The following is a 24,877-nucleotide window of genomic DNA, read 5'->3' on the forward strand; positions in this document are numbered from 1 at the left end:
CACCCATCGAAACCGTCTAGCTTTGTTCATCATCAAACAACCAACACTCTCTTCAGATCAACTCTCTTCAGATCAACTCTTCTATTCTACAAGACAACACTCTTTGACAAACTACATCTTTTCTAAATCTATTCACAATGAAGACCTCCGTCGCTACCTTTGTTCTGGCCCTCTCGGGCTCTGCCCTGGCTGCCCCGTTCAACTCTAACGGCACCTCCGTCTATGCCTCTGGCTCTGGACTTCCCACTCCTTCGCGCACTCCCAGTGGTACTCCCAGTGGTACCCCGAGCAGCATTGTCAGCGCAACCCCGAGTGACCCTCCTCTGCCCAACCCATTCGCTTCTTCCTCCGCCAGCCTCCCTCCCTCATCCACACCTTATGGTTCGGGGTCAGCCTCCGTGATCGCGAAGCGCGGCGAGGATCTCTCCATCCCCACCGATCTCCCTTCCCTCGTTTCCGACGCCCAATCTGTCGCAGCTGCGCTCGCCTCCTCGGGTGCCCAGAAGCGCGGCGAGACCCTGTCAATCCCGACGGACCTACCCTCGCTGGTCTCAGACGCCCAATCCATCGGCTCTGCTCTGGCCTCTGCCGGCGCCCAGAAGCGCGACGGCTCGCTTACACTTCCTACTGATCTCCCCTCGCTGGTTGGGGATGCCCAGTCCGTGGCTGCTGCCCTCGCCTCTGCTGGAGCCCAGAAGCGCGATCTCCCTATTCCTACTAGCACCCCTGCGACTCCTAGTGGGAGTGCTACCCCTTCTACTGCGCCTTCCGGAACTCCAAAGTTCACTCCCAGCTTCACTCCTGTCGCTTCCTCTGCCACTCCTTCTGTCACCCCCTCCTCTACTGGAAAGGCAGTCCCTACTCCCACTGGTCTCTCTCTGCTCGGATTCCCCCTTGCCTAAATAGGTTTATCATAGGTGATCTGTCACCTGAGAGATTATGACCCAGCAGATTTGGGGATTTTCCACTATGGTGTTGTTTGACGCCTTGTCACTCGTTTGATGGGAGAGTTCGCTTGCCATTTTGTGGCAGGACGCACTTGTATTATTTTAGAACATACACGAAGTTGAATTCATTATTATTGCTATTGGAGATTCTGTAAAACCTTCGTATAGTATAATGCCGAGCATCGAAAACTTGAGGAAGAGGATATCCCCGTCGAGTTGATTCTCCAACAAACTATATTCAACGGCCCTCAAGGACGCGCTTTTGCCATTAGATTCGGTTGGAGTAGCGGTGACCTTGAAGGAGGTCAGTACTGGAGCCGGAAAATTGCTGCCCTTGGTCCTGTTATGATGAACGCCATTGTTCCAACAACAATACCGGATGTGCCCACGTACCGTCGAGAGTATATGGCTCCGCTCTTACGCATAATGTGACTGTGATTTCTTCGGAAACTGCTGAAGCAATCGGGCGCGGTAGGCTGAATTGCTAAACAATCCCGGCACAATGATGTCCATTCACCAGATCCGCGGAAAATGGACGAATTCTCAGGTTGCTTCGATCTTTGAGGCGCGGGATCCACATTTCGTGCTCGAGACCCTTGGGTTTTCAAACTAGACTAGCATGCAGTCTGAGGCAGAGGCTTGGGCAGTGGGCGTTGCAGATGATGTTCTGCAGGCGTCTCCGGGTTATATTCTCCCAACGGGCTACATTTCGCTATAGAATTCTCACCTTCAGGCGGACTCAACGGAGGAATACCTTGAAAAGATTTAGGGATCTAGGATAGAAGTTTTGAAGGTTCTAAAGTCGAGGTTTGATCCGGAGAATGTGCTTGGGTTGACTGTTTCTACATTGAATACATTGAAACAGCAAAGTTAGCTCCGTCAACGCATGCCACAATACTAAACGGGAAGCCGTGACGCTATAAGCCTCGGCCATAGACTGAATACTAGTAATTCTTGTAACTTCTCTACACCCCTACGGAATTTCAGCTTCTACGAATAACAGTGGAAGTTAAATTCGCGAATGTATGCACCTATACGTGCCTACACTCACCGATCACAAGTCGCCGGCCCATGGGCAGGGATGAAGAAATATTAAGTCCCTTTGCTGTCGAATTGATGTCAGGAATGAGTTGTGTCGTTCACAGCCCTGAAACCCGCCACGGGTCCCCAAGCGGCCCCACAGACCAGGCTTTGGCTACGTAGCATGCGGGAGAAGCCACTGACCTAAACTGATCTACATATACTTGCTGAAAAGAGTATACCAGATGCCGTCTGGCTGGTCACAGCCATGTAAGACTAAATATGGAAGAAATATGATTGGCTTAGATATACTTAGCGTAGAGGGTCCTGTTCCCGCTCACACTAATCTCTTTGAGGTAAATCAGATGTTTGACCCATCTGAAAGTGCCGCTTCGTATACACAACAAATCACCTAGCGCGCCAGATATAGCCCCCACCACAAGGGCAGTACTCGTGTAGGTCGATCAATAGAATGTCTGAATTTTAGAAACTTTCTATACCTCCTCTTCCCCATTCGGAGTGGAATCCGCGAGGCTTTATCTACTAGTTGGGCTGATGACGTCCAGCTGCAGAGTCGGAGAGCCATGTTGGAGGGCTGTTTGACTTCATTTGTGGAGTATTCGGAATATATCATACCCTAAAAATATCAGCAAGGCTGAGACTCAATGGGGCGACGCAACTTCAGTTCGCAGTAGCTCATGGATATAAAAGCCAGGTCTATCTCTCTGTTTTTCTCAAATTACCATACAACCGACTCACCTTGAATAATTCCTATTCAAGACTAATTCATACTTTTACTGAACCTCCACCTTTATAAAACACTGACCAAAACAAATCTGTCCCGGTCATCGAGGATAACAATGGAGAAAGCCAAGCCAACTTGCCCGATGCCGGCACATCTAGTCCCTGGTGAGCAATTAACCTCGATGGTCTTCCGAACTCAATAAACTGATTATCTTCCTGAATAGATGCATCTGAAACCTTTGTCGGGGACTTCACATTTCACCAATTCAATATGATACTCTCCGGCGCTTGCACGGGTATCACTTGTTTGGTGATATTCGTGGTTATGGGTCGACATGCAACGCATCTAAGTGATCCAAATGAACAGGTCAAGTAATTTTAATAAGCCTTGTCCTGGAATGATTAGATTACTGGAAATACTAACCGAAATCTATTCAAGAATTATGAGAATCGCCACGTTGTTCCCATTATATACGGTCTATTCATTGCTTTCAATATGCTTTCCCAACGCATATGTATACCTGGTTGGATGGACGAAGGTTTTCCAAGGTATTGCTTTGTATTGGTTTCTCATGTTACTCTGTGACTTTGTGACACCAAACGACCGACACAGAGCTGAGTTCTTTGCATCTTTGAGAATTCCAAAGAGATACAGCACAACCAAAACGACGGACGGCTTGTCGTGGTTGAAGGTTGGTAATTCGAAACCAATATGACAACAGGAGATTCATCTGACTTTCTGCGCGCGCAGTATACCTGGTTCTTTGTTCTGCAGTATCCAATCGTCTCATTTATTCTTGCTATTGCTCAGAGCATCACACAAGCACTGGGAATTTACTGCCTCGAAGGTAACAAAGCCAATTTCGCTCACTTATGGGCAAGTACACCCGGTGTATATTTTGACAGTGTATTCAAATCTGACGGCCCGAATATTAGATCACTATCATTGGAATCATATCGCTCGGCATGGCAATGATCAATATCCTCAGGTTCCACGGTAACCTAAAATCTCACATGCAAGAACAGAAGCCAATGATGAAGCTCTTGGCATTCAAGCTTGTTGTTGGTCTTGAGTTTTTAGAGCAGGTCAGAAAGACTAACCCCTTTTCAATGTAAAGCGTGTCAAGCCACTGACAATCAAACAGATCGTGTTTATGGTTCTTGATGCCACCGGCACCCTCAAGCCCTCTGATACCCTGAGCTATGCAGACATCATCATTGGATTGCCTACCCTGATTATCTGTCTACAGGTGGTTCCCTTTGCATTTCTATTCTACCACGCCTATTCCATCAAGTCCTACACGAAAATGAACGTTAAACGTTCTGGCGATTCCCAGCAGTACCTCGCTGTAGTCAACGGTGAGACCGGTCGCCCCCGCGTAAAGCGGTATCAGGGTGGTCCCTTGGGAATTTACGCTTGGCTCGCATTGTTCAACCCAGGCGAGCTCTTCCGAGACATCAAATCGACATATAAAATGTTTCATGCTTCAAGTTTTAAGACGGAGCTGAAGGAGACCACAATGAGCCTCGATTCTTGATTGTAACTCGTGAGCTGGTGATGGTCTTTCGGCGACTATACAGCTTATTCCTAATTCTACACGCTAAGCTTCGATCCAAAGGATCCCCGACGACTTTGGAATTATTTGCCCTTTTTGCGTCTCTCGTGATCGTTAAGCAGACCTGTCTACCACAACACACCGACCGGATGATGCAATGGGTATCATCAATATCTTTTTAGGTTCGAGATCTGCGGGTTAAAATTAGCAGTATGTTCTTTTTTTTACCTCTCTTGGGTATGCTTCCCATAAGTTATTCACAATTCATAACAAATGACTGCCGGTGTGTTTCGTTTGAAATTAGAATCTGAGGATCTGCCGTTAGCCATTACCCCACCAAGATATATGAATAAATATCCAGACGCAAAGGCCCAATATCTGATCTGATGGGAGTAGTAGTAGCGGTGCCAAATTAATAATTAAGCCAATAGGTTATTTAACTAACTTAGCTTAGGGTCAGTCAAGGAAATGTCTTGCATAAACCGTAACAAACGAGCCATCCGTATTGTACAGTAAAACTCCTTGGAGCCGCCTAGCAATAATCTTTGGGCAGAGAATTCGGGCCAATCATGGCGATCCACCGATTTTTCGATTATTCAACAGTCCCGACGCCCACCCCGTCACGTCCTTTTCGCATTCTCAGATTATCCATTACATCACTGCATGTCTTCAAGATAAAGAAAAGGCCTCAAAAGCAGTACACGATGATCGAAGCAATGACTGACGCGCGCGCGCCTCGCAAGAGAGGCCGGCCACGAGCTGTGGCGGACGATCAGCAAGTTCCCGAGGTGGGTACATCCCGAGCAACTACAGAGCAAGTTTGGAACTGACTCAAGGAATCCAGAGACGTCGAAAGCAGCTTCGCGTCGCGCAGCAAGTATATCGCAAGAGAAAAGAGACCACGATCGTCAATCTGCAATCTCGCGTACAGGAACTCGAGTCGGGCATCGAAGAGCTCAGCAAGTCGTTCCTTTCCTTCAGTAGTCTTCTGTTCGAGGCTGGGATTCTTCAAAATCAGCCTCGTGTCACAGCTGCTCTGCAAAAAGTTACACAGCAATGCGTGTCGCTTGCCAAAAGTGGCTGCGAAGAGGCCGAACAAGCACCTGCAGCCCCGGCGGACGTATTGCGATCGACGTCTCCCACGCTCAGCGATACACAAGATATAATCTCAACTTACAATCCGCCCATAACGCAACTTGATTCATTCAAGTTGCCAATTATCGGTGACGCTTTCCAGTCCTCGTCGGACCTCGCGGCTCAAGGGGCTGAACTGTCACAACTCCCCCCCCACGCCACCCTTCCAAGAACAAGCAATTCTACCGTTCGGAATAGTCTCGTCGTCTCCGAATATCCCCTTCTCATCCATCCCTTATCCCGCCTTGAATTTCTCGACCATAGCATCGCCCGACAACTTCCTCTTAAAGCAAGGCTGCTGGTCGCTCTCACACCGTCTGGTCCGACAATGCTGCGAGACTGGATATTATCTATTAACAAGCTCATCTGGAGACGATCCAAGGGTCAAAGCAATCTTCGGCAAACGATTGACCATCGACGAGCGCAACCGCTTCATCTTCGGATTCTTCGCCACCATGCACGACGACATGGGAGACACGGTCGAATTGTGTACAAACGTTCTCAATTCAAGGAGGAACAGCTACTCGCCTGAACAACTCACCGTATCCTCTCGAGCGTGGCAAATTGTCAATGAATCGGGTGCTGATGAGTGGATGGATGCGAGTGGTGTGCAAAGGCTGCTACAGCAGCGGGGGATTCGTATTCAGGACCCGAGCTCGCCCCCCTCCAGTCCCCGGTTTAATTCGTCCCCGCAGCTCAACGCAGCGAGTTTCACTCAATGTGAGTAATGCCGAGATCAATGTTTCTTTTTTTCTTCTTGTCCATACATTTACTGACCTTGTTGTAGATCTTTCCCTCGGCCCTATCTGTCTCGGTCGCGGACCAGCGTTCCGAAAGCGCGATGTTGAGAAAGCCATTCGCCTTGCAACTCTTGATGGATGATCCTTGAGCGTTTAACGCTGTGTGTGAAATACCATGAATTATGTATAATAACAATAATTGTCTTCAATAGATCCAATCTCTGCTTACTTTGCATGATGCGACGATTACAAGCAGGATCCCGCTGTGGAGTTGAGGAAATACTTCCAGTGCATGTGTTCAACTGACATCGGTTTCGCCAATATCATGACCTTCTATGTGCATATAAAAGACACCATTTTCTGGGTTCCAACGTTATCAACCCTTTCAGGGTACAATGGAGCCCAATTCTCCAGTCCAATCCATAAACGAAGCTCGCAAGTACACCACGAAAGCACCGATATCGCCCAACCAGTCCCCTGTTCGATACAAATCTAAATATCATCAGGTCCTACAATCGTGACCCATACAAAGAGAAAAAGCCCAGCAAACCCGCGATGTCCCTTGAAATTAAGAGTCAATTTGCAAGTCTTTGGCAGCAATTAAGCATTAAATATAATATAGTCAGCGATATCATTCAAATCAGTGCTTGCCTGGTATCGAACACTTGAGTTTACTTGTTTAAGTCCTTATGGAGTTTTGTTCGGTATATCTTAATTAGCTAATTACCAGTTCAGAGTACACACGACGGACCTAAACTGCTTCTTCACAAAAGTACATAGAGACTACTATGTTTAATAAGTTCCTACAGCCAAGCAAGCCCAGTAAATCTAAGTATGTTTTTTATTAATAGGAAGGAGATTTGGGGTTCCCTTTCTTGCTTCTTTAGCTGCTAGAGTCTGGTAAGCTTGAAATTTGTATGCAATCCTTCAAGATACCTTGAAATTAACGACCCATTTAACAAAAGGTTCTTTTGCTATCGGCGCAGAAGGTATGAAGCTGCCTCATCCGGGTCCAAGGTACCCCTGCAGGATATACCAGCTCCCCCATATGATCCCTATACTGAGTCAAGAAATTAACCTAGTGTCTCTAGAAAACCTCTGTTGAGTTCCTCTTGAGCTACTAGGGAAGACTGGGAATTACGGGAACAAACGATATTCACGACTCAGAGTCACGTATGCTATCTATGCTACGCAGATACTGAAACGATTCCTATACTCCAAGCCCACTGGCAGTGCCAACTTGAACGACTAGTACTACCGAAATTCATGATATTTGTTGAAAGAGATCTTGGAGTACTACTACCCAATAAGCGAGTTCACAAAAATAATGACAAATGATCTGCCTAAGCGGTCTGAAATCGTTTCATCGGTCCATATCTAGAGGTGAAGTCTCGCAGCGGACGGCCCCAAACATAGAGCGGAATGGCAAATAGAATGCTCACCACTTGGATCGCCGTCATTTCACCAAACACAGGTGCAGGGCCCTGCTTCTCGATCCAATCCGCGGCATATAGAGATAGCAGCATGCCAATAGTATTCCGAATAACGAAGATAATAACCAGGGCTTCGCCAGTTACCTGTCAAGTGTTAATTTCAATGCAACCGAGGAGAGAGTATTAATCATGCCATACCGGTTTGTACGAATCCAGGCAGTATGTCACAGCCACGTTTGAGATGGCGGCGAGACCGAAGGCCTGCATGGCAAATCCAAATGCGGGGCCGATCCAATGTGTTTTGTGGGCAATGCAGAGTCCAAAGATAAGAATCCCAGCTGGTCCAATGACACCGGGGATGATAATAGCAGGTAGGCGATACTCGGGCATACGGACGCCGCCATGTCGTGCGGTACTTCGGGACGAGACGACATCGATTAGTCGACCACCGATATAAAAGGCCAACACTGCGCCAATGAACCCCGACAGCAGGAAAAGACCCTCACTCCCTAGCTTCCAGTTATAAGGCGGTTTGGTAAAAGTCCGAGAGGAGGTTAGTTGAACGACAATATTCCTAAACCAATGTTAAAAGGGTAGACATGATATGATATTGAGGCTACTCACCATCCAACGGAGATACCGATAGTGAATGAACACCAGAGAATTGGTGGGTAAGTAGCATTGCCCAGGATATCCAGCAGAGTCTGGAAAAATGAGGCATCCCGGTTGTATCCGATAGTCAACGACATCCACTGAAGATGAGTCCGTTTACTCTCATCTCGGTGTCGCTTGAGATAAGAAGTCTCCCGAATAGTAAAGATTGAGACCACAAAGATGACCCCGACAGCGACTGCCATAAAGTAGCACATCCAGCGCCAATCCTGCTGCTGAACGAGGAAAGCGTTGATCATGGGACCCACAAACAGACCAGCTGTCATGGCAAGGTGGAAAAACATCATGTAGTGGCCCCGGTCTTTGGCTGCGACCATATCGGCCACCACCGCCGGAACGGTGGCATCTGCCGCGGCCGCTGCAAATCCAGAGACAATGCGAGATGCAAGTAGTTCGTTATAGCTACTGGCCCGACTCGACCATACGTTTATGATGCAGAGCAGCAGCATGGAGACCAGGTAAACCGGACGTTTGCCGACGACCCGCATCAGCGGAACCCAGAAGATATTCCCCACGCCGAAAAGAAAGACATTGAAACAGACCAAGGATCCAGCTTGGGTTTGGGTAACGTTGAATTCTTTGATGATTGCCTGGGTCGCGACGGTAAAGTTGCTGGAGTTGGTATTGGCGAGAAATGTGAAGGAGCAGATGGTCAGATATGTGCAAATCTTGGCGGTCAAAGACCAGTTCTACAGACACCAGTTAGTTGTGCCTCGCCCGGATTGAGTATGGGGAATCTACCTGGGGGGTTATTTGGATCTTCTTCTGCTGTGTCCAAAGTCGACTTCAAGTCCGCCACAGAAGGAACATCGTGCCCATCCCGATCAGGCCTGGACTCCAAATGATTGGATGTTGAGTATAGGTTTGATTCCACTTTAGTATCTGTCATGCTGTATGATCGGTCGTCGTGAATAAAGTGTTATCGACCCCGGAACCAAGTAAGGAGAGTCGATCAGCCAGTCGGCACGGGGCGAAGCTGGGTCCTCAAATATCCCCAGACGATCGGCCTGTGACGAGGGCTTCCCCACAGTCGAAGTAGTTGAGATAATAGGGAATAATGCACGATTGGCCAGGGACTGGCCTCATTGGGTCCGGTGAGAAAGAAAATATGTGGATAGGGAGGAGAGATGTCCGGGATTTCCGACATTCTTTGCGCCTGGTGGAGATCGTCCCGAGGTCGGTGACGAGGCGTACCGACCCAGTCCTCGCTGGAAATGGTCGAGATGAAGCAAAGCACGTCTCTCCTGATTCCATACCATCCGAATTGGATTTGACGATCGTGCATTTGCCATCGTTTTGCAGAACCTTGAGGATATGTTCAGTTCTGTTGAGAATCGTTGGGCCTGTTGGAGGGCGCCGCTCGGGAATCCCGAGGGTGGAATGTCCGTAGAGGATCGAAAGTGATTGATTTGTAATTAATCGACTTCTATACTGGTAGAACGATGGCCACAGCAGGGCTCGTGTCCGAACTGGGGGTGATTGTGGAGGTTGTGGAGGTTGTGGGGTGACGAAGGAATATTGCGGCAGATACTCGGCGCTCCTAGTAGTATTAGTATTATATCACGGGATCTGCCACAACACCCTGATATAGCTTCTTGGCTGCAAACTTGAACTTGAATGAAGATAGATAATAATAATCAAAGTACTAATGAGCTCTAGATTACTCCCAGTGGAACATGACATTGCCGAGTGAGGTTTCTGTCTCCTTCTTGATCGCATCGCATCTCTACATTGAAATTCTCTTTTCCTTCACGATAACCTGGGAAATCCACACAAAGGTTTGTGTCCCTTTTGGCACAGGCTGGCCAGGGGAACTCCTTTCATTCCCACCTAGCAGTGTCAAGTCGTAGAGCATAATGGAAATGTATATACACCAATGGTCGCAAGCCCTCAGCCACGGACTCTTATTTCACAACATTCTTCAGAATAGCAGTCTCCATCCAGAGCTTGGTATATTGCTGATGCAACCAAGTCATAACGGGACCCATTGGAGAACCCTCAGCCTTGCCCTCGCCCTGGTAGAAGCAGCTCTTCAGCTTGAACTCCGCGATGCCTTCCTCCTGCTTGACCACGGCGGAGATTTCGAAGAGACCGTCGGATTTGCGGATGTCGGGGTGTCGGGGGGTATCGCCACAGCGGACGGTGATAGATTCGTCGGTCTTCTCGAGGACTTCGAAGTGGTCGGTGATCACGGTGCCGACCTCGTAGGTGTTGGAGAGGAGGTCCTTGCGATCCCAGAGGTGGGTGGCCGTCTCGGGGCCTTGGTATTTATTGGCGAAGTATGCGCGTTGAGCCATGTATCCTAGACAGGAGAGAAGATTGGCGGATTAGCTGTGCACGCGTATCAATTCGAATGCGAAGGAACCGACTCACCCATGCCGCCCCAGACACCGGCGCAAAAGGCCTCGACTAGCTTGCCCTTCTTCTCCAACAGGGAGGGCTCGATCTTGGAAAGCTCAATTCGACGGACGCAGACATCATGCAGGGTGGGGTTGCGGTTGGGGTTATATTTTTGGAAGAAAGGCGAGGAGAAGATGGGATCGGAGGAGTCCATGGGCTGGAAGACGTCATTGCGCGTGGCGCCGAAGAAGACACCGATGGAGGCGACCGTACCCGCGGCAGAAATCTTGAGAGTGCGACTGATGAGACCCATTGTGAGAGTGGGCGTGGAGGTCGAGGAGGAGGGAGGAATTGAGGAGGATGAGAAGAAGAGAGGAGGTGGTAAAGGGAAGTGAAGAGGAAAGGAAGCTGCGGAGTCGGCGGATAAACTGGCCAGTTGCCGCTCGGTAATTGAAGTATACGACTACCTTGGTTACCACCATGAGACGGGTGGTATATTGCGATTGGCAACACCATCATTGATTCTGCAGGTAAGGGAGAAGTAATAAGCATTATATAGTTAGATACTATCTTAATTTACTTTAATTTAATTTATAATATCATCCCTGGGAAAGTGGGATGGCTATCAATCACCACGGCGCAACTCCGAGATGGCTACAATACCGGACTATAGACCGGAGGAATATAAACTGGACAGGTGAATGTGTACAATTATCGTGAATAGAAGATTCCATGTATAAGGATGCGACGGGGTGCGATGAAGAACAGACAAAATTACCCCCTCCATGATCATATTATTCTTTCAATTGGGCCTGGGGCTTCTCATCATCGCTTGACATGCGCTGCGCATTGATATCATCATCTGACTCACTGGTCAAAGTCACTGCAAGTACAGTGGGGATGGCAATAACCAGCGACCCCATACATAGACCCCAATCCAAGGCAAACTGCGTCATAGCTGGCTTACCCATAGCATTGATGCGCCACGCCATGGCACCACCGGCACTCTGGAAAGTCTTATAAGCGCCCACCAGAACAGCAGTAACAGCCGGAGAGTTAGACCGAGCACCCATCAACCAGTAGCAGAAGGATTGCCAGAAGGCATCGTACGTGCCGTAGAAGATATACAAGAAAATCGGACCGACCGAGGTAGACCCATCGGTATAATCGATATCCTGTTTCAGACCCCGCGCTGTACGCTCATCGAACCACTTCTGGAAAGCCAGGCCACCACCCCAAGTTGCCATACCAGTCACGAAGAGGAAGACCCAAGCAATACGCGCACGCGTAGGACGGCTGAAACCAGGAAGATCAAGGATGAGACCGATGATCAGACCGCCCAGCATCTGCGCAATCCAGTAGAGGGCGCCATTCAGCGAACGGGATCGAATGTTGAAGGTCATTCCGTTGACGACATTCTGCTGGTAAGAGTAGAAGACATTTGCAGAGAAGAACAGGGGTAACATGCACAACACGCGCCAGTCTGCGATCGCACGCACTGAAACGAGCAGGGTCTGTTTCCAGTTCTTCTCTTCTTTCGGGGGTCGCCTGGAGCTGCTTAACGCGTACGGCAGCGGGTGGGCAAATAAATACGCCCAACAACCAGCCGATTGCCATCAAGATGAGTAGGGCGATGTATGTTCCGTTGGAAACAGTGCCGCTGGTGGAGTTATAGTTGAGACCGAAACTAGCGAGTGAACCGACGCCGCCGCCAAGGTTGAAGATGATCCAGAAAACTGCGATAGCGCGACCCTTTTGGGATTCAGGGACGTAGGTCGTCATGATGGCTCCTTGCGCAACCCAAAGGAAGGATGCGCCGATACCGAGGATTGCACCGGCGGCGATGACGAAGGAGCCATTATTAGTAGCTAGCAAATATGTTAGCAGTCATGTTGTCATAGATAACACATAGTATATCTTCAAGTTTTAATGGACGGCTTACAGTTGAAGCAGAGCAGACTGCCGGAATACAAGGGATAAGTCCAGCCGCCGATGAGAAGACAGACGCGAGGGCCGACGCGGTTGAAGATTGGACCAACGACAAACAGCGCTGTACCAGCAGTCGCAGAAAGCAAAGCCACCTGGGCATTTGCAGCAACAGCCTGGTTGACTTGTCCAGATCCTCCTAGTCCTGAGAGGGCATTGTACATCTATAACGAGAATGAGCATCACGCAAAACACGAACAATTGCGCTCCAAGTGGCTGGTGGACTCACCCCAGGACAACAAAAACAAATAAAACTAATCAACAGAATCTGGAACCAAGAATTCGAATAAATGGTGTACAAAGTCGAGCGTTTGTTGTGTGGCTCCGACGACATCGAGCCAGTCGTCTCCTGCACGCGGTTGCCGTCCTCCATGTTGCTGTAGATTGGCGGGGATGATGGGATGGGGAAACCAAAAAACCACAAAATTCCGGGGAGACGGCGATCTTTGAAGGGCTTTCAGGTTCGATTCGGCGGCCTGAATGTGGGCTGGGCAATTCGAGGACGTGCGGGTTGCGACCCTGACGACGCTAATCCCTAGATTCCTGAGATGTCGTGGTATTTGAAGTGGGGGGGGAACTATCAAGCCAATTAGACCACTCACGACAATGCATTCTAATCTCTGATCATCAACATTTGTCGAGGAACCGAGCACCCAGACTTCACAATTGCCGCAGTACCGCCGTACTCCACATTGGGCAGGTTTCTGGGGAAGAAAAACGAGCTTCTCCACGTCTCGCGTGTTGGGTCAGGCCCGACCATGGATCCAGAAATACCACGCGATAGGTGCCAGTGAAGAATTTGATTGCTTGTGTGAGTGTGACCTGATTTGTCGACAGTCGGACAGTGTACAATATTCTGACAGGCCTCAACTCTGGGCTAATTTTAGCTAAACCTTGGTTTGAATTTGCATAAGCTGAACGAACACCTCCCACGCTTCACCTACGTCGATGGGAATGTCTCTCATTGCGCCACTCAGAACACAAGCAACATAGTGTGCATAAACCGCCACGGCCACACATCTCTTTGAACCGAAGTGGGTTCGCCTAGAAACACATGTGGCGCGTGAGGCTGTAACATGGAATACGAAGGGGGGGCTCGCTGCAACATTGTCTAGTAACGCCCCCCGCAATAGTTTGGTATCGGCTTGGCTCATCGGATGTCGGTAAATTTGCTGGTTAGCGCCGGCATTGCGAGATCGGGTTTGCAAGAACAACAGTGTCACATCACATCTGAGCAAGCTTTTCTCCTGCACGTAGCCTGCACATATTCCAGTCTGCTGCGATTTGCACAAAGCTGCTCGACTATTCGATATTTCATATCCCGTCGAACTTAAAAACCCCCAAACAGAGAGCAACCTACAAGTATGGATCTCGGCAATTTGACTAATCTGCAGACGGAAGGGGTCAATTCCCGGACCGTCAATATCGACCGCATCTCAACATTGGAGATGTGCACCATCATTAATGCGGACGACCATAGAGTTTCCGAGAGTGTTACACCGTGCCTGCCCGCCATCGCAGGTGCCATCGATGGGTTGGCATTGCGCGTGCGCCGAGGAGGCAGAGTGATTTATGTCGGGGCCGGAACCAGCGGCAGACTTGGCGTATTGGATGCCTCGGAGATACCACCTACCTTTGCAGCACCTCGTGAACAGTTCATCGGGTTAATCGCTGGTGGAGATGCGGCAATTCGACAAGCCCAAGAAGGTGCCGAGGATGACGAGCACGCTGGCGAAGAGGACATGAGGAATCTTAACCTCAATCCCGAACTGGATAGCATCATTGGAATCGCCAGTTCGGGCCGTACACCATATGTGCTTGGGTGTCTCGCGTTCGGCAAGAGATTGGGATGTTTCACTATTGGTGTTGTCTGCGCGAAACCCTCTATGATCGGAATGTCTGGAAATGTGGACTTTCTGATCGCACCTCTTCCGGGCCCGGAGGTTGTTACTGGAAGCACGAGATTGAAGGCTGGAACGGCGACAAAGTTGGTTCTCAATATGCTCAGTACTGGCACAATGATTCGAACTGGAAAGACTTACGGTAACATGGTATGGGCTCTCTTGGCACTATAGTGCCTAAACATTCACGACAAGCGATGATAATTAACAATTATACAGATGGTTGATCTCCAAGCGTCCAATTTGAAACTGAAACAGCGTTCGAAGAACATTCTGAAGCGACTGAGCTCAAAGTGTGCCGCGATGGTAGAATCTGATCTGGACGAACTGCTCAGCGAGTGTGAGCACAGCGTTAAGCTTGCTCTTCTTGTTGCGGAGACCGGCAAGTCTGTCGAAACTTGCAAGGGAGATCTGAAGCATGCAGGGGGGATCCTTTCAAAGGCACTGGACGTGGCAGTGACAAATGTCCGGCCCGTATCGAATGAGGTCGCGAGGAAATTCGCGCTTTGCATTGATGGAGGAGGTACCAAGTGCGCTGCGGTAGTTGCCGATGCAGCAGGAAACACGACTCGCGGATATGCCGGTCCATGCAATCTGTATGATATCGTTTCTTGGTTGGGACTTTTTCGCTCGTTAACATTGCAAACTAGTACCGATGCCATTTCGAATGTGGATGGAGTAGTATCCACATTGATCGAAGCCGCCAAGAATGCCTTGAAACAGCACATTCCCGAGAAGGAGCTGACCGCATCCGCCTGGAAAGGCTATCTGCAGACTGTATTCCACTCGGTCTGGATTGGGGTGGCTGGCTTGGATCGTACCGGGCTGAAGGACTCTTTGGTTCCTCAACTTAGCGAGACCTTTGGCTTGAATCATACAACTGGCGCGTTCCGATTGACTAGCGATGTAGATCTTTTGCCTGCTACCGTGTCTTCCAACGACAACCATCCGCCAGTAGTTGTTCTGATCGCGGGTACTGGTAGTGTTGCCATGCGATACAACTGGGACCAGGAGGATGGGTATGTTCGCGTGGCTCGTTCCGGGGGTTGGGGGCACATTCTGGGGGACGAAGGTGGAGGCTATTCAATTGGCCGTGAGGCGATCCAATTCACGCTGGATGTGTTAGAAGAGCGCACCCTGGGACTACAATCGCACGATCTAGGTGAACTTGAGCTGGCTGTTATCGAGAAGCTTGGGTGTCCTACAGAAGAAGATGGAAGTATTGATCTTTTGACGGAGATTCTTTCTACGCAAGAAGGTCGGAATATCAAGACTCGAATTGCTGGGGTGGCAGAGGCTGTCTTGAGACTTGCCCAGGGCAACGATGCTGCAAAGAAAATCGTTCAGCTTCAAGTCTCTCGTCTCATCAATAAGACCCTTGCTCGTTTGACTGATAGTCGATCCAACGGTTTCTCGGCTGCCGAAAAGTCGGAACTTGTCTTGACTGGAGGATTGATGAAGAATGGTGAATATCAAGCAGCGCTACGAGGACATTTAGAGCAGAGTGGATTGCAATTTCGGTCGATTCGTCTCGTCGAGGACGTGGCGGAAACAGTCGCAAAGGGCTTGGTCTTAAAATAGAACGAATTTGATCAAATTAGAGAAGTTACTAGCTTAAATTGCCTTGGAAATGGCTAGGAAAAATAAAATCTACAACAGTAATCATATTTCTACCGCTTCTTCTTTTCCTTAACTTGTCACCGTCGAGCTTTTTGGCACAGCTTCAATCACCGATTCCATCCCCGACGACTGATTCCAGATTCCACTGATTTCCAGTCCAACGCTATCCAGCAAAACTCGCCACTGGCGCTCTGATCGCTCGACGCCGGCACCAATGCTCATCATCTGGATATCCAACGCCGCTTGCATGAGTGGAGTATCCGTGTCCGACAACACGAAATCTACAATCAAGATGCGAGAGTAGTTCGTGGCCATGGCCGAGATCGTATTGAGCAGGATTTGCTGGCAGATTTGATCCGGCCAGTCATGGAAGATGGATCGGAAATAGTAGGCCCGCGCGCCCTGCACTGGCTGGGGATCCAAGAATGAATACCCCATCACTTCAATCCCCGAGTCCCTACTGGACACGCCTTCGACGACGTCGGGGAGGTCTTGTAAAATCAGCTTACCTGGCAAGTGAGGATGTTTCAATCGAAACTGGCTTAAATCATGGCCTTGATTACCACCCACATCAACTAGAAAGACGCTGTCTTTATAAGGTACCCCATGACCCAACAACCGCCCCACGGGGTATGTATCAAACCACATTGGTCGGCCTTGTCGGCGACTCGCCATATACGAGTTGAACAGCGCCTGCTGATCCTTATGACATGCCAGCCACTCGAACTGACTCTGGCCAACAACCCATTTCATCGGGGACAAGGTATACTCCTGTGGATTGGCATATTGGTGAGTCTGCAGGTATTCGGGGAGCTTGCTCAAGGTAGGCACCGTGAGGTCGTATCTGGTTGACATGTCAGTGGGTTCAAGGAAAGACTGCATGCATGTACTTACATGCACGGTACCCCGTCTCTACCAATAGGCTGAATCAATGCCACCGTCTTATCATTGGCCCGATACACTTCCGGAGCTGGGGTTGAACAAAGCCCTAACGATGCAATGACACGCATCAGTCGGACTATTTAGCTGATTAGCGGGATCTGCCAAGGACACCTGTGGCGTAGGATCTCAGCCGGAGATAAAGAAATTTGGAGATTCTTACCGACCAGATCTTTCTCTGCATGGGTAAACTTTGCTAGCTGATCGGCAGAAATTCCCGACTCGCGATACTGGTTTCCCATCAGCAGCGGAAATATTCGCATGTCAATGACAGTGCGTAATGCGGCATTCTGCGGGGGCTTGTGGTCGGTCACGTCAGCAATTTAATTCACAAAACGACCAGCTTGGTGGCGCTCTGTTATACCTGGTAGATGAGACGTAGGATGGTTTCCGTCGGCGATTCAACGGCGAGTCTAAGTTGGTCGATCATCCGCAAGAGTTCCAGGTGGGTCTGTGGTGAAGGGCTCGAGCCTTCCTGCACGGCCAACTGTCCAAGATGGTTCACCATCGAGTAGAGTGGAGTGGTGACGGTCATGGTATCGAGGAGGAGAGTGCGTATTGAGAGATGCGCCAGAAGTTTGTATGTAGTACTGGTACCCGAGACAATGGCAGATGCAGCCCTCTTCTACCCGGTCCAGAGTGTCCATTTTATATCAATTTCTCATAATAGATGGCCACCGTCCTCAGCTTCGTACCTAGGTAGTTGCATCGGATGCGGCGCTATCCTCGGAGGGTTAGCTCATCAGCCATGCCATTCCGAGGACAATACCAGAAGCCAGCAAACGGCCCCGCCACCCGAAAGCAGCTCACGACAGCAAGCCGGACATCTCGAAGGTAGACCCGGAAGATTCCTGGACATACTTTGCAATTTCCCAACGGTACATTTCTCCCGCGTCAGTGGAGTGCGGGTTGCACGCAGCGATATCTGCCATTGGATCGATTGAGTTCTGGACCATCGATTGACTGTATCGGCCCACTTATTTGACGCATTTGCTCACCCCTGACCTTGAAGAGTCTCCGATCGACACGGAAACAGATGCGTTGACATCAGGTGCTCGTGGATCTGTTTGATTTAAATTTGAACAGTGGGAGTTGTCAAGCCGATGGTGTTTGAAATGAAGTATTTTTATACACACGCCTGACGACCGAAGACACTTCTTGCCACCTGACATCTTCAAACCCTTGCCGAGACTATCAATCACTAGCGCCCGATGCATTCACTCCCGACTCCACCAGCTGAAGACGCTTTCCGTTGGAAGCCAGCTGTCGCTACTGTAAGCCTCGGTGCTGCGAATCTGCACTCCATCACAGCCAAAATCGATGCGGCAGCAAAGTACGGCCAGAAAGGTCTGGAACTGTTCCATGACGACCTCGCACAGTTAGCCAAGACGCTACGCTCCCACGAATGTGAGTCGACGGGCCGCACCGACCGAGAATACGAGATCGACGCTGCGCACGCCATTCACGATTTATGTGCCGAGCGGGGCCTGCAGGTTCTAGCGCTTCAACCTTTTCGACACTATGAAGGCTTGATAGATCCTGTGCAACATGCTCAACGTATCGACGAACTCCAACACTGGGTGCAGCTATCCAAGATTCTTGGAGAGAGTCTCTTCATTCTCATTCCATCCTCCTTCCTCGACTCCTCTGAGATCACAGGTGACCGGAATCGGCTAGTGGCAGACCTGGCTGAAGCGGCTGATGTGGCATTCCCGGTTCGCATCGCCTATGAAGCATTGGCATGGGGTACTTACATCAATACGTGGGAGGATTCTTGGGAAATCGTCAAGCGAGCCAACCGACCAAATCTGGGTATATGTCTGGATACGTTTAACATTGCAGCTCGGGTGTGGGCTGATCCGACCAGTCCATCCGGACGAGGACCCCCGAGTGTAGACGATGATTTACGAGCATCAATGGATCGACTCGTCCGAGATATTGACCCGGACCGCGTCATGATGGTACAGCTAGCTGATGGTGAGAGGGTAGACCCGCAATCTTCCTTCCTTCGGACACCAGGACTATCCACGCTCCTAGCCTGGTCACGGAATGCTCGTCTGTTCCCGTGTGAAGAAGAGCGGGGCGGGTATCTTCCTATAGTACCGGTGACAGAAGCCTGTTTGAACGGAATAGGTTATACCGGATGGGTTAGTATGGAAGTCTTCTCCAGAACTACCGGGGTGGACGACCCATCCGTACCGGATGAACATGCCGTAAGGGCAAGCCAGGCATGGCGAAGGATGTTGGAACGATTGATGGCGGTGGAAAAGGGAAAGGCGATTGCCTTCTAGAATTTGGTTTAGATTCCTGGTTTCCTGTTTTGGGTCGTGGTTGGGGCTTTAAGTTTAAACGGCGTTCCTTCACCATTCTTCAAATACTAGAAAACATTGGCATATTCATATGTATCCCTTCCTTGACTTCGAACGTTCTTCTAGCTAAGGAACCAGCTAAAACGAGTTATCTCATATCACTGGCAAAGGGATAGGTAAGCTCTATCAACTAAACGGCACCCCTGTCTGAAAGCCCCTAGCGAATCCCTTGAATCTCATATTGTTTGACCGAGCCGATAGTAATTAACACAATACACCGGATCCGTGTCTCGAGACCCGGTACAATCGATATGCCTTGGGCAGATGGAATGTACGAAATACAGACTAGCAGGATAGCACTCAGTCTTCTAGAAAAGGTGACAGGTCAGACATGCAAATACCATGAACCTGTATTGATTCATTTTTCGCTCCACCGGGGCAATCTATGCAGTTCCGCGGGGAATGCGACTAACATACACGGGCCGTCCTTGGAAACCAATCAACGGCAAACAAAGTTGGAATGTACAGTCCCGATCGAACGGTTGACATACCTGGCCACATATAAAAGGGCGATCTGATCCAGATTGCCCCACAAGGGGTTTCTGCAGGACCGTTCCCAGCGGCCGTTGAGTCAACGCAAGGACTCATCGATTTCTCGGATCTAGTCCCCCGTATCAAGCGGGATTTTGCACAATACCAGCAGGACTTGCAATTTTTTTTCTAAGTTCATACTCTCCTAATACCTGTTGATGATGTGGGCCGGGTCTAGCAAGTCTGCCTAGTTAGTGGACCTCGGCAATGTTCGGGATGTAGATTTCAATACCCGTGTTCATTTGGTCGGTAATTCAATCAGCTAAATGCCTTGGCTATGGTCCTCTACTTAATGGGCATTGTTTTCAGCTATGGGTCTGCTAATCCACTTCGGCAGTGTTAACCAAGAACGAAGTATACTTCTCAACGCCCCTTTATCTTAGTTATTATCAGTGATTTTTGCTAGATTGGCGCAGGTCCAAGAGTACAAACGGCCGGTCCGCTCACGGTGGTGGCTTGTACCCCTTGACTCGTGACAGCGGGATGAAAGCTGTTGTTGGCCAACGGGATTTCAATGCGAACCGGAACAGCAACTCGGGCACACCTGCAGTGTAACCACCACCACCGGTCGTGATTGCAACTAATGTCGTAGTTATTTACTCCGTAGCTGAAATCATTTCAGACCGTCGCTGAACCGCATGCGAGAATGGTTTATTATACAGAAAGCAATCGACAAATCACGTAACAGAATATCCACTGTGCATAATTATCAGCTTACCTGCAGCTGCCATTGGATCACCGTCGCTCAGCTGTGATTACTGCCACATAAGCCCCAATGTTAGAAAGTAGAGTATTTTATTCAAGGAGCCCGTGGCTTGTTTTTGGCATCGGCTGGCGAACTGCGGAGTACTCGTACACTGTCTGGCTACCAGATTGAAGTCGCATTAGCGTGCATTAGTGCCCGACATTGTAATTTTACAGGACTCAAACAGCTGAGTGCACACAGATATTGTATAGGATCAGTATAAGATTTCCTCCGATGAACAGCTGGCTGGTTGGCACTAGTGGCCCAGGATAGCACTATAGTATGCAACCTTGGAAGTTTATTGAAATAAACTCACATCCCATCAAACTGTACGGAGTATCACTGAAGAATATATTGATTCAACAATTCAGAGGACTAAAGTTGAAAAAGGCTACTGAATTATACAGTTGATGGATACATTTAATGACATTTAGAGTGTGTAAAAAACTATCTACCAACTGGCGCCACGCTGTGAACGGTGGAGAACTAAGCTAGGCGGGTGGGTTAGTTAGGGCGCGATCAAACCTTCGGCAAGAGGAGCCCAGAGAGCCTTGGCATAGCATAAATTAGACTTTGGGGGCTTGAGCGCCAACAACTAAGAACGGATATCCACAACTAAAAACGGAAAGACAGCAGCATCCCGAGAATCCTGAATGCAGTGAGGATAAACAGAAAGTGTATGATAGGAGCCTAGCTAATATTTGACTTCGGCACAGAACGAATCCCTTAAGTATCACCATTTCTCGTCTTAGGCATTTTCATCCAAATTTTACCTCTTCTGAAGTTCTTGTGTATCCTCATGGGTATCCAACAAGGCGATCAGACCGCACCCGCGGCCTCTTCCGGTATCTCGGATCCATTGGTGCAGAAGTTCGGACAACTCCATGTTCTTGACGACCTGATTCGACACCGAGCTGCGGACTTTGTCCAAAGACCAATCCTCGCATATCCCAATTCAGAAAACGATGCGGCATCATACAGCTACTATACAGGCCAAGATCTGGACCAGATGATCGACCAGGTTGCTTCGGTACTGATGGTCAATGGTTTCCAACCAGTAAGTCCCTGCAGCAATTGCAATTGCTAGATATTAATCTCAATTTCGCACAGCCGAAACGAAACGGCTGCACAGTGGCACTTCTTACGCTCTCGGACCTCAACATGGTAATCACGTTCTTCGCTCTGAGTCGATTGGGATACGCCGTGATGATGCTTTCCCCACGTCTGTCCGCAGAGGCATGTGTCTCCCTACTTGACTCGGCTCAATGTGATACTATCATATATGGGAGTACCGGAAGCACTCGGACAACAATGGGTGAAATTTTGCAACGGAAATTACTGAGCTGTCGCCCAATGCCAGTTGCATCCCTCGACACTAGCGAAACGTCACTTTTTGTCTTGCACCGCAATCGTAATCCCGAAGTTCAGAAGAACAAAGTTGCACTTATTCTCCATTCGTCTGGTTCCACGGGGACCCCGAAACCTCTATATCTCACACACCGAGCCTTGATGACGCACCCACTTCGAGGGCCGGGGTTGACTTCCTTCAATCCACTCCCGTGGTACCATTTGCATGGTATCTCCACCGCATTGCAGGCGATGTGGATGAGAAAGACTGCGTACATGTGGAATGCAGCGATCCCTCTAACGGCTCAACCAGTGGTTTCGGTGTTAGAGGTGGCACAGCCTGAGTCCGTAGCAGCGGTACCATATATGCTACAACTATTAGTGGATAGTCCACGTGGGATCGATTGCCTTCGAAGGTGCCAGCTTGTTACATACGGAGGTGCGCCATGCCCCGATGAACTTGGCGATCGGCTGGTGAGAGAGGGTGTGAAGTTCAGTGGTTCATTTGGCTTGTAAGTTTTGCATCAACTTCCGTGCACTTCTTCATTTTAACGTGGAAATTTAGGACCGAAGCAGGCTTGGTAGCCGAGTCAATATCGCGACCTGAGGGAGATCCCTTTTGGAACTACCTCAAATTCTTCGAGAACATCCGACCGTATATCTGGATGAAACCCATTGGCGACTCCCTCTATGAATGTGTGTATTTGGCCGGCCATCCAGCATTAACAACATCCAACTCAAATGAACCACCCGGCTCGTTTCATTCGAAAGACGTATTTACGCCGCATCCCACAATCCCAAATCGATGGAAATATGCATCCAGATTGGATGACCGAGTCACACTTGTGAACGGGGAAAAGGTGCTCCCACTTCCCATTGAGGGTTTCATCAAGCAGAACAGTCTTATCCATGAAGCTGTAATTGTGGGACTAGGCAAAGTGACCCCGGGCCTACTTGTCATTCGTTCGCAAGAGGCCGAGAGTCTTGGTCTCAGCGACCAAGAATTCCTCCAAGCCATCTGGCCCACGGTCGAGGAGGCGAACTCCCGCGCAGAGCGTTTCTCTCAAATATCAATCGATCTGGTCGCCATTCTCCCCTTTGATTCTAAATTTCCACGAACCGACAAAGGATCTATGATCAGAGCTCAGGTTTATCTACTTTACGCAGATCTGATCGACAGTATCTATGCACAGGCCGAGAAGGTCAGCGGAAACCTTCAGTTAAGTCTTGTCGAAACGAAGTCTTTCTTGGAGAAACTCTGTCGTGATGAACTACGAATTTCCCTATCTAGCGTTGAGGCGAATTTCTTCGCAGAGGGATTTGATAGTCTGAGGGCAATCCAGCTCCGAAGACTAATTCTCCAAAAATTCTATTTCGAGAACCAGGAAATCTCCCTCAACATGGTATACGATAGTGGGAGCATTGCCTGTCTTGCTGCAAATATATGCGCTCTCCAGCAAGGTGAATCTGTGACATCGACCGAAGACGACCAGACGGCGATATCGAATTTGATACAGAAATATTCGTCTTTCCAGAACCACATCGCCCAACCCAGTCCATATTCAAACTCCAAATCCGTGGTTCTGACGGGTGCAACTGGTTCAATTGGGGCACATGTCCTTCATGAACTTCTGAAAGACGATTCCATTTCGGTAGTCTACTGCCTGACTCGAAAAACATCGTCGCAGGAGGCTGTTCTCCAAAGTCTCATCGAAAGGGACCTTCATCTCACAGTCGATCAGATATCAAAAATAATATCTCTACACAGCATCCTAGATCAGAAAAATCTCGGTCTCGACGAAGAGACATTCGATCAGATTCAAAGCACAACAACACACATCATCCACGCCGCATGGCCAGTCAATTTCAACCTCCCACTGTCCGAGTTCGAATCACACATCCACGGACTCCACAGCCTGATCCAACTATCCCTCTCAGTTCCACAATCCAACCCAGCAGTCCTAATGTTCTGCTCATCAATCTCAACAACCCTTCGGTCCGTCGAAGAAGTCCCAGAAGCCCCAGCCAACCTCACTGAAGCATACATGGGATACGGACAATCCAAATTGATTGGCGAGCACATCGTGGCCAATGCCCGCAATTCAGGAGCAAACGCCTACTCCCTTCGCATCGGCCAAGTGTCCGGTCATTCGAAGAAGGGTCTGTGGAATGACTCGGAAGCTTTACCACTGCTCATCCGGTCAGCCTTGACGCTGAAGGTAATGCCGGATCTAAGTCTTACTTGCAGCTGGATTCCAGTTGACAAGCTAGCCTCTATAATTGTGGAGATAGTCCAGACATGTACCCGTCCAAGTTCGAGATCGAATCCCCCGGATAGTGAAGGCAGTCAAGATGAAAATCACACTTCTAGCTTTATACCAGAGAAGATAACATGTGGGCAGATAGACTCGGTCTATAACGTGTGTAATTCTCGTGAATTCACATGGTCAGCAATGCTCTCCACTTTGAAGCAAAACGGATTCCAATTCGAGATTGTCAGTTTTGAAAAATGGATGCGAAGACTTCGTGAGAGCGAAGAGCGGGGTGAAGAGCATATCAACCCTGCGGTCAAACTGATCGATCATTATGAAGAGATGTACGGCGCTGGTTCAAAGCTTGGACCGAAGGGGTTTATCACGGAGAAGGCTGAGCGGGACAGTGTTACTCTGAGAAATGGAAGGTTGAGGGTAATTGAGGATGGAATACTGAATTGCTACGTGCGAGGTTGGATGAATCGGTGGATGAAAGCTTAACAGGATGAAATTGTCATGGAAGGCGTTGGTATAGATTGGCTAGATGTTCAGAGCATTTGATTGGAATTCAATTGACATTTTTATTAATTGACATGATGAG

The 24,877-nt window shown here is 49.1% G+C and overlaps 10 protein-coding genes across 10 annotated transcripts; 6 read left to right on the forward strand and 4 right to left on the reverse strand.

The window, feature by feature from the left end:
- Nucleotides 1-137: 137 nt before the first annotated feature.
- N7481_002973 (uncharacterized protein) lies at nt 138-902 on the forward strand (the record flags this gene model as incomplete). The annotated part of the gene is made up of 1 exon (XM_057262192.1): nt 138-902. The coding sequence occupies one exon, from the start codon at nt 138-140 to the stop codon at nt 900-902; it is 765 nt and encodes a 254-aa protein (XP_057123853.1).
- A 2,252-nt stretch (nt 903-3,154) lies between these two features.
- Nucleotides 3,155-4,249, forward strand: N7481_002974 (OSTA/TMEM184 family protein; the record flags this gene model as incomplete). The annotated part of the gene is made up of 4 exons (XM_057262193.1): nt 3,155-3,407; nt 3,434-3,603; nt 3,648-3,797; nt 3,830-4,249. 4 exons carry the CDS (start codon nt 3,155-3,157, stop codon nt 4,247-4,249), a joined length of 993 nt encoding a protein of 330 aa, XP_057123854.1.
- A 722-nt stretch (nt 4,250-4,971) lies between these two features.
- On the forward strand, nt 4,972-6,283 carry N7481_002975 (bZIP transcription factor; the record flags this gene model as incomplete). Its single annotated transcript, XM_057262194.1, has 4 exons — nt 4,972-5,055; nt 5,112-5,721; nt 5,774-6,121; nt 6,189-6,283. 4 exons carry the CDS (start codon nt 4,972-4,974, stop codon nt 6,281-6,283), a joined length of 1,137 nt encoding a protein of 378 aa, XP_057123855.1.
- A 1,474-nt stretch (nt 6,284-7,757) lies between these two features.
- N7481_002976 (uncharacterized protein) lies at nt 7,758-8,695 on the reverse strand (the record flags this gene model as incomplete). Its single annotated transcript, XM_057262195.1, has 2 exons — nt 7,758-8,148; nt 8,199-8,695. 2 exons carry the CDS (start codon nt 8,693-8,695, stop codon nt 7,758-7,760), a joined length of 888 nt encoding a protein of 295 aa, XP_057123856.1.
- A 1,455-nt stretch (nt 8,696-10,150) lies between these two features.
- N7481_002977 (uncharacterized protein) lies at nt 10,151-10,899 on the reverse strand (the record flags this gene model as incomplete). Its single annotated transcript, XM_057262196.1, has 2 exons — nt 10,151-10,548; nt 10,620-10,899. The coding sequence occupies 2 exons, from the start codon at nt 10,897-10,899 to the stop codon at nt 10,151-10,153; spliced, it is 678 nt and encodes a 225-aa protein (XP_057123857.1).
- A 481-nt stretch (nt 10,900-11,380) lies between these two features.
- N7481_002978 (putative MFS transporter) lies at nt 11,381-12,945 on the reverse strand (the record flags this gene model as incomplete). Its single annotated transcript, XM_057262197.1, has 4 exons — nt 11,381-12,134; nt 12,190-12,454; nt 12,529-12,736; nt 12,802-12,945. 4 exons carry the CDS (start codon nt 12,943-12,945, stop codon nt 11,381-11,383), a joined length of 1,371 nt encoding a protein of 456 aa, XP_057123858.1.
- Nucleotides 12,946-13,936: 991 nt separating this feature from the next.
- Nucleotides 13,937-16,054, forward strand: N7481_002979 (putative glucokinase regulator family protein; the record flags this gene model as incomplete). The annotated part of the gene is made up of 3 exons (XM_057262198.1): nt 13,937-14,623; nt 14,693-15,069; nt 15,124-16,054. 3 exons carry the CDS (start codon nt 13,937-13,939, stop codon nt 16,052-16,054), a joined length of 1,995 nt encoding a protein of 664 aa, XP_057123859.1.
- A 108-nt stretch (nt 16,055-16,162) lies between these two features.
- On the reverse strand, nt 16,163-17,567 carry N7481_002980 (uncharacterized protein; the record flags this gene model as incomplete). Its single annotated transcript, XM_057262199.1, has 4 exons — nt 16,163-16,937; nt 16,988-17,111; nt 17,196-17,331; nt 17,397-17,567. 4 exons carry the CDS (start codon nt 17,565-17,567, stop codon nt 16,163-16,165), a joined length of 1,206 nt encoding a protein of 401 aa, XP_057123860.1.
- A 676-nt stretch (nt 17,568-18,243) lies between these two features.
- On the forward strand, nt 18,244-19,323 carry N7481_002981 (sugar phosphate isomerase/epimerase family protein; the record flags this gene model as incomplete). Its single annotated transcript, XM_057262200.1, has 1 exon — nt 18,244-19,323. The coding sequence occupies one exon, from the start codon at nt 18,244-18,246 to the stop codon at nt 19,321-19,323; it is 1,080 nt and encodes a 359-aa protein (XP_057123861.1).
- Nucleotides 19,324-21,431: 2,108 nt separating this feature from the next.
- Nucleotides 21,432-24,777, forward strand: N7481_002982 (AMP-dependent synthetase/ligase; the record flags this gene model as incomplete). Its single annotated transcript, XM_057262201.1, has 3 exons — nt 21,432-21,734; nt 21,788-22,536; nt 22,590-24,777. Coding segments are annotated over 3 exons (3,240 nt in total), but the record flags the coding sequence as incomplete, so codon positions are not given.
- Nucleotides 24,778-24,877: the final 100 nt, after the last annotated feature.

This window comes from Penicillium waksmanii (assembly GCF_028829765.1).
Source record: "Penicillium waksmanii strain IBT 27052 chromosome Unknown utg000004l:1.0-5674109.0:1.0-5678898.0, whole genome shotgun sequence".
Lineage (NCBI taxonomy): Eukaryota > Fungi > Ascomycota > Eurotiomycetes > Eurotiales > Aspergillaceae > Penicillium > Penicillium waksmanii.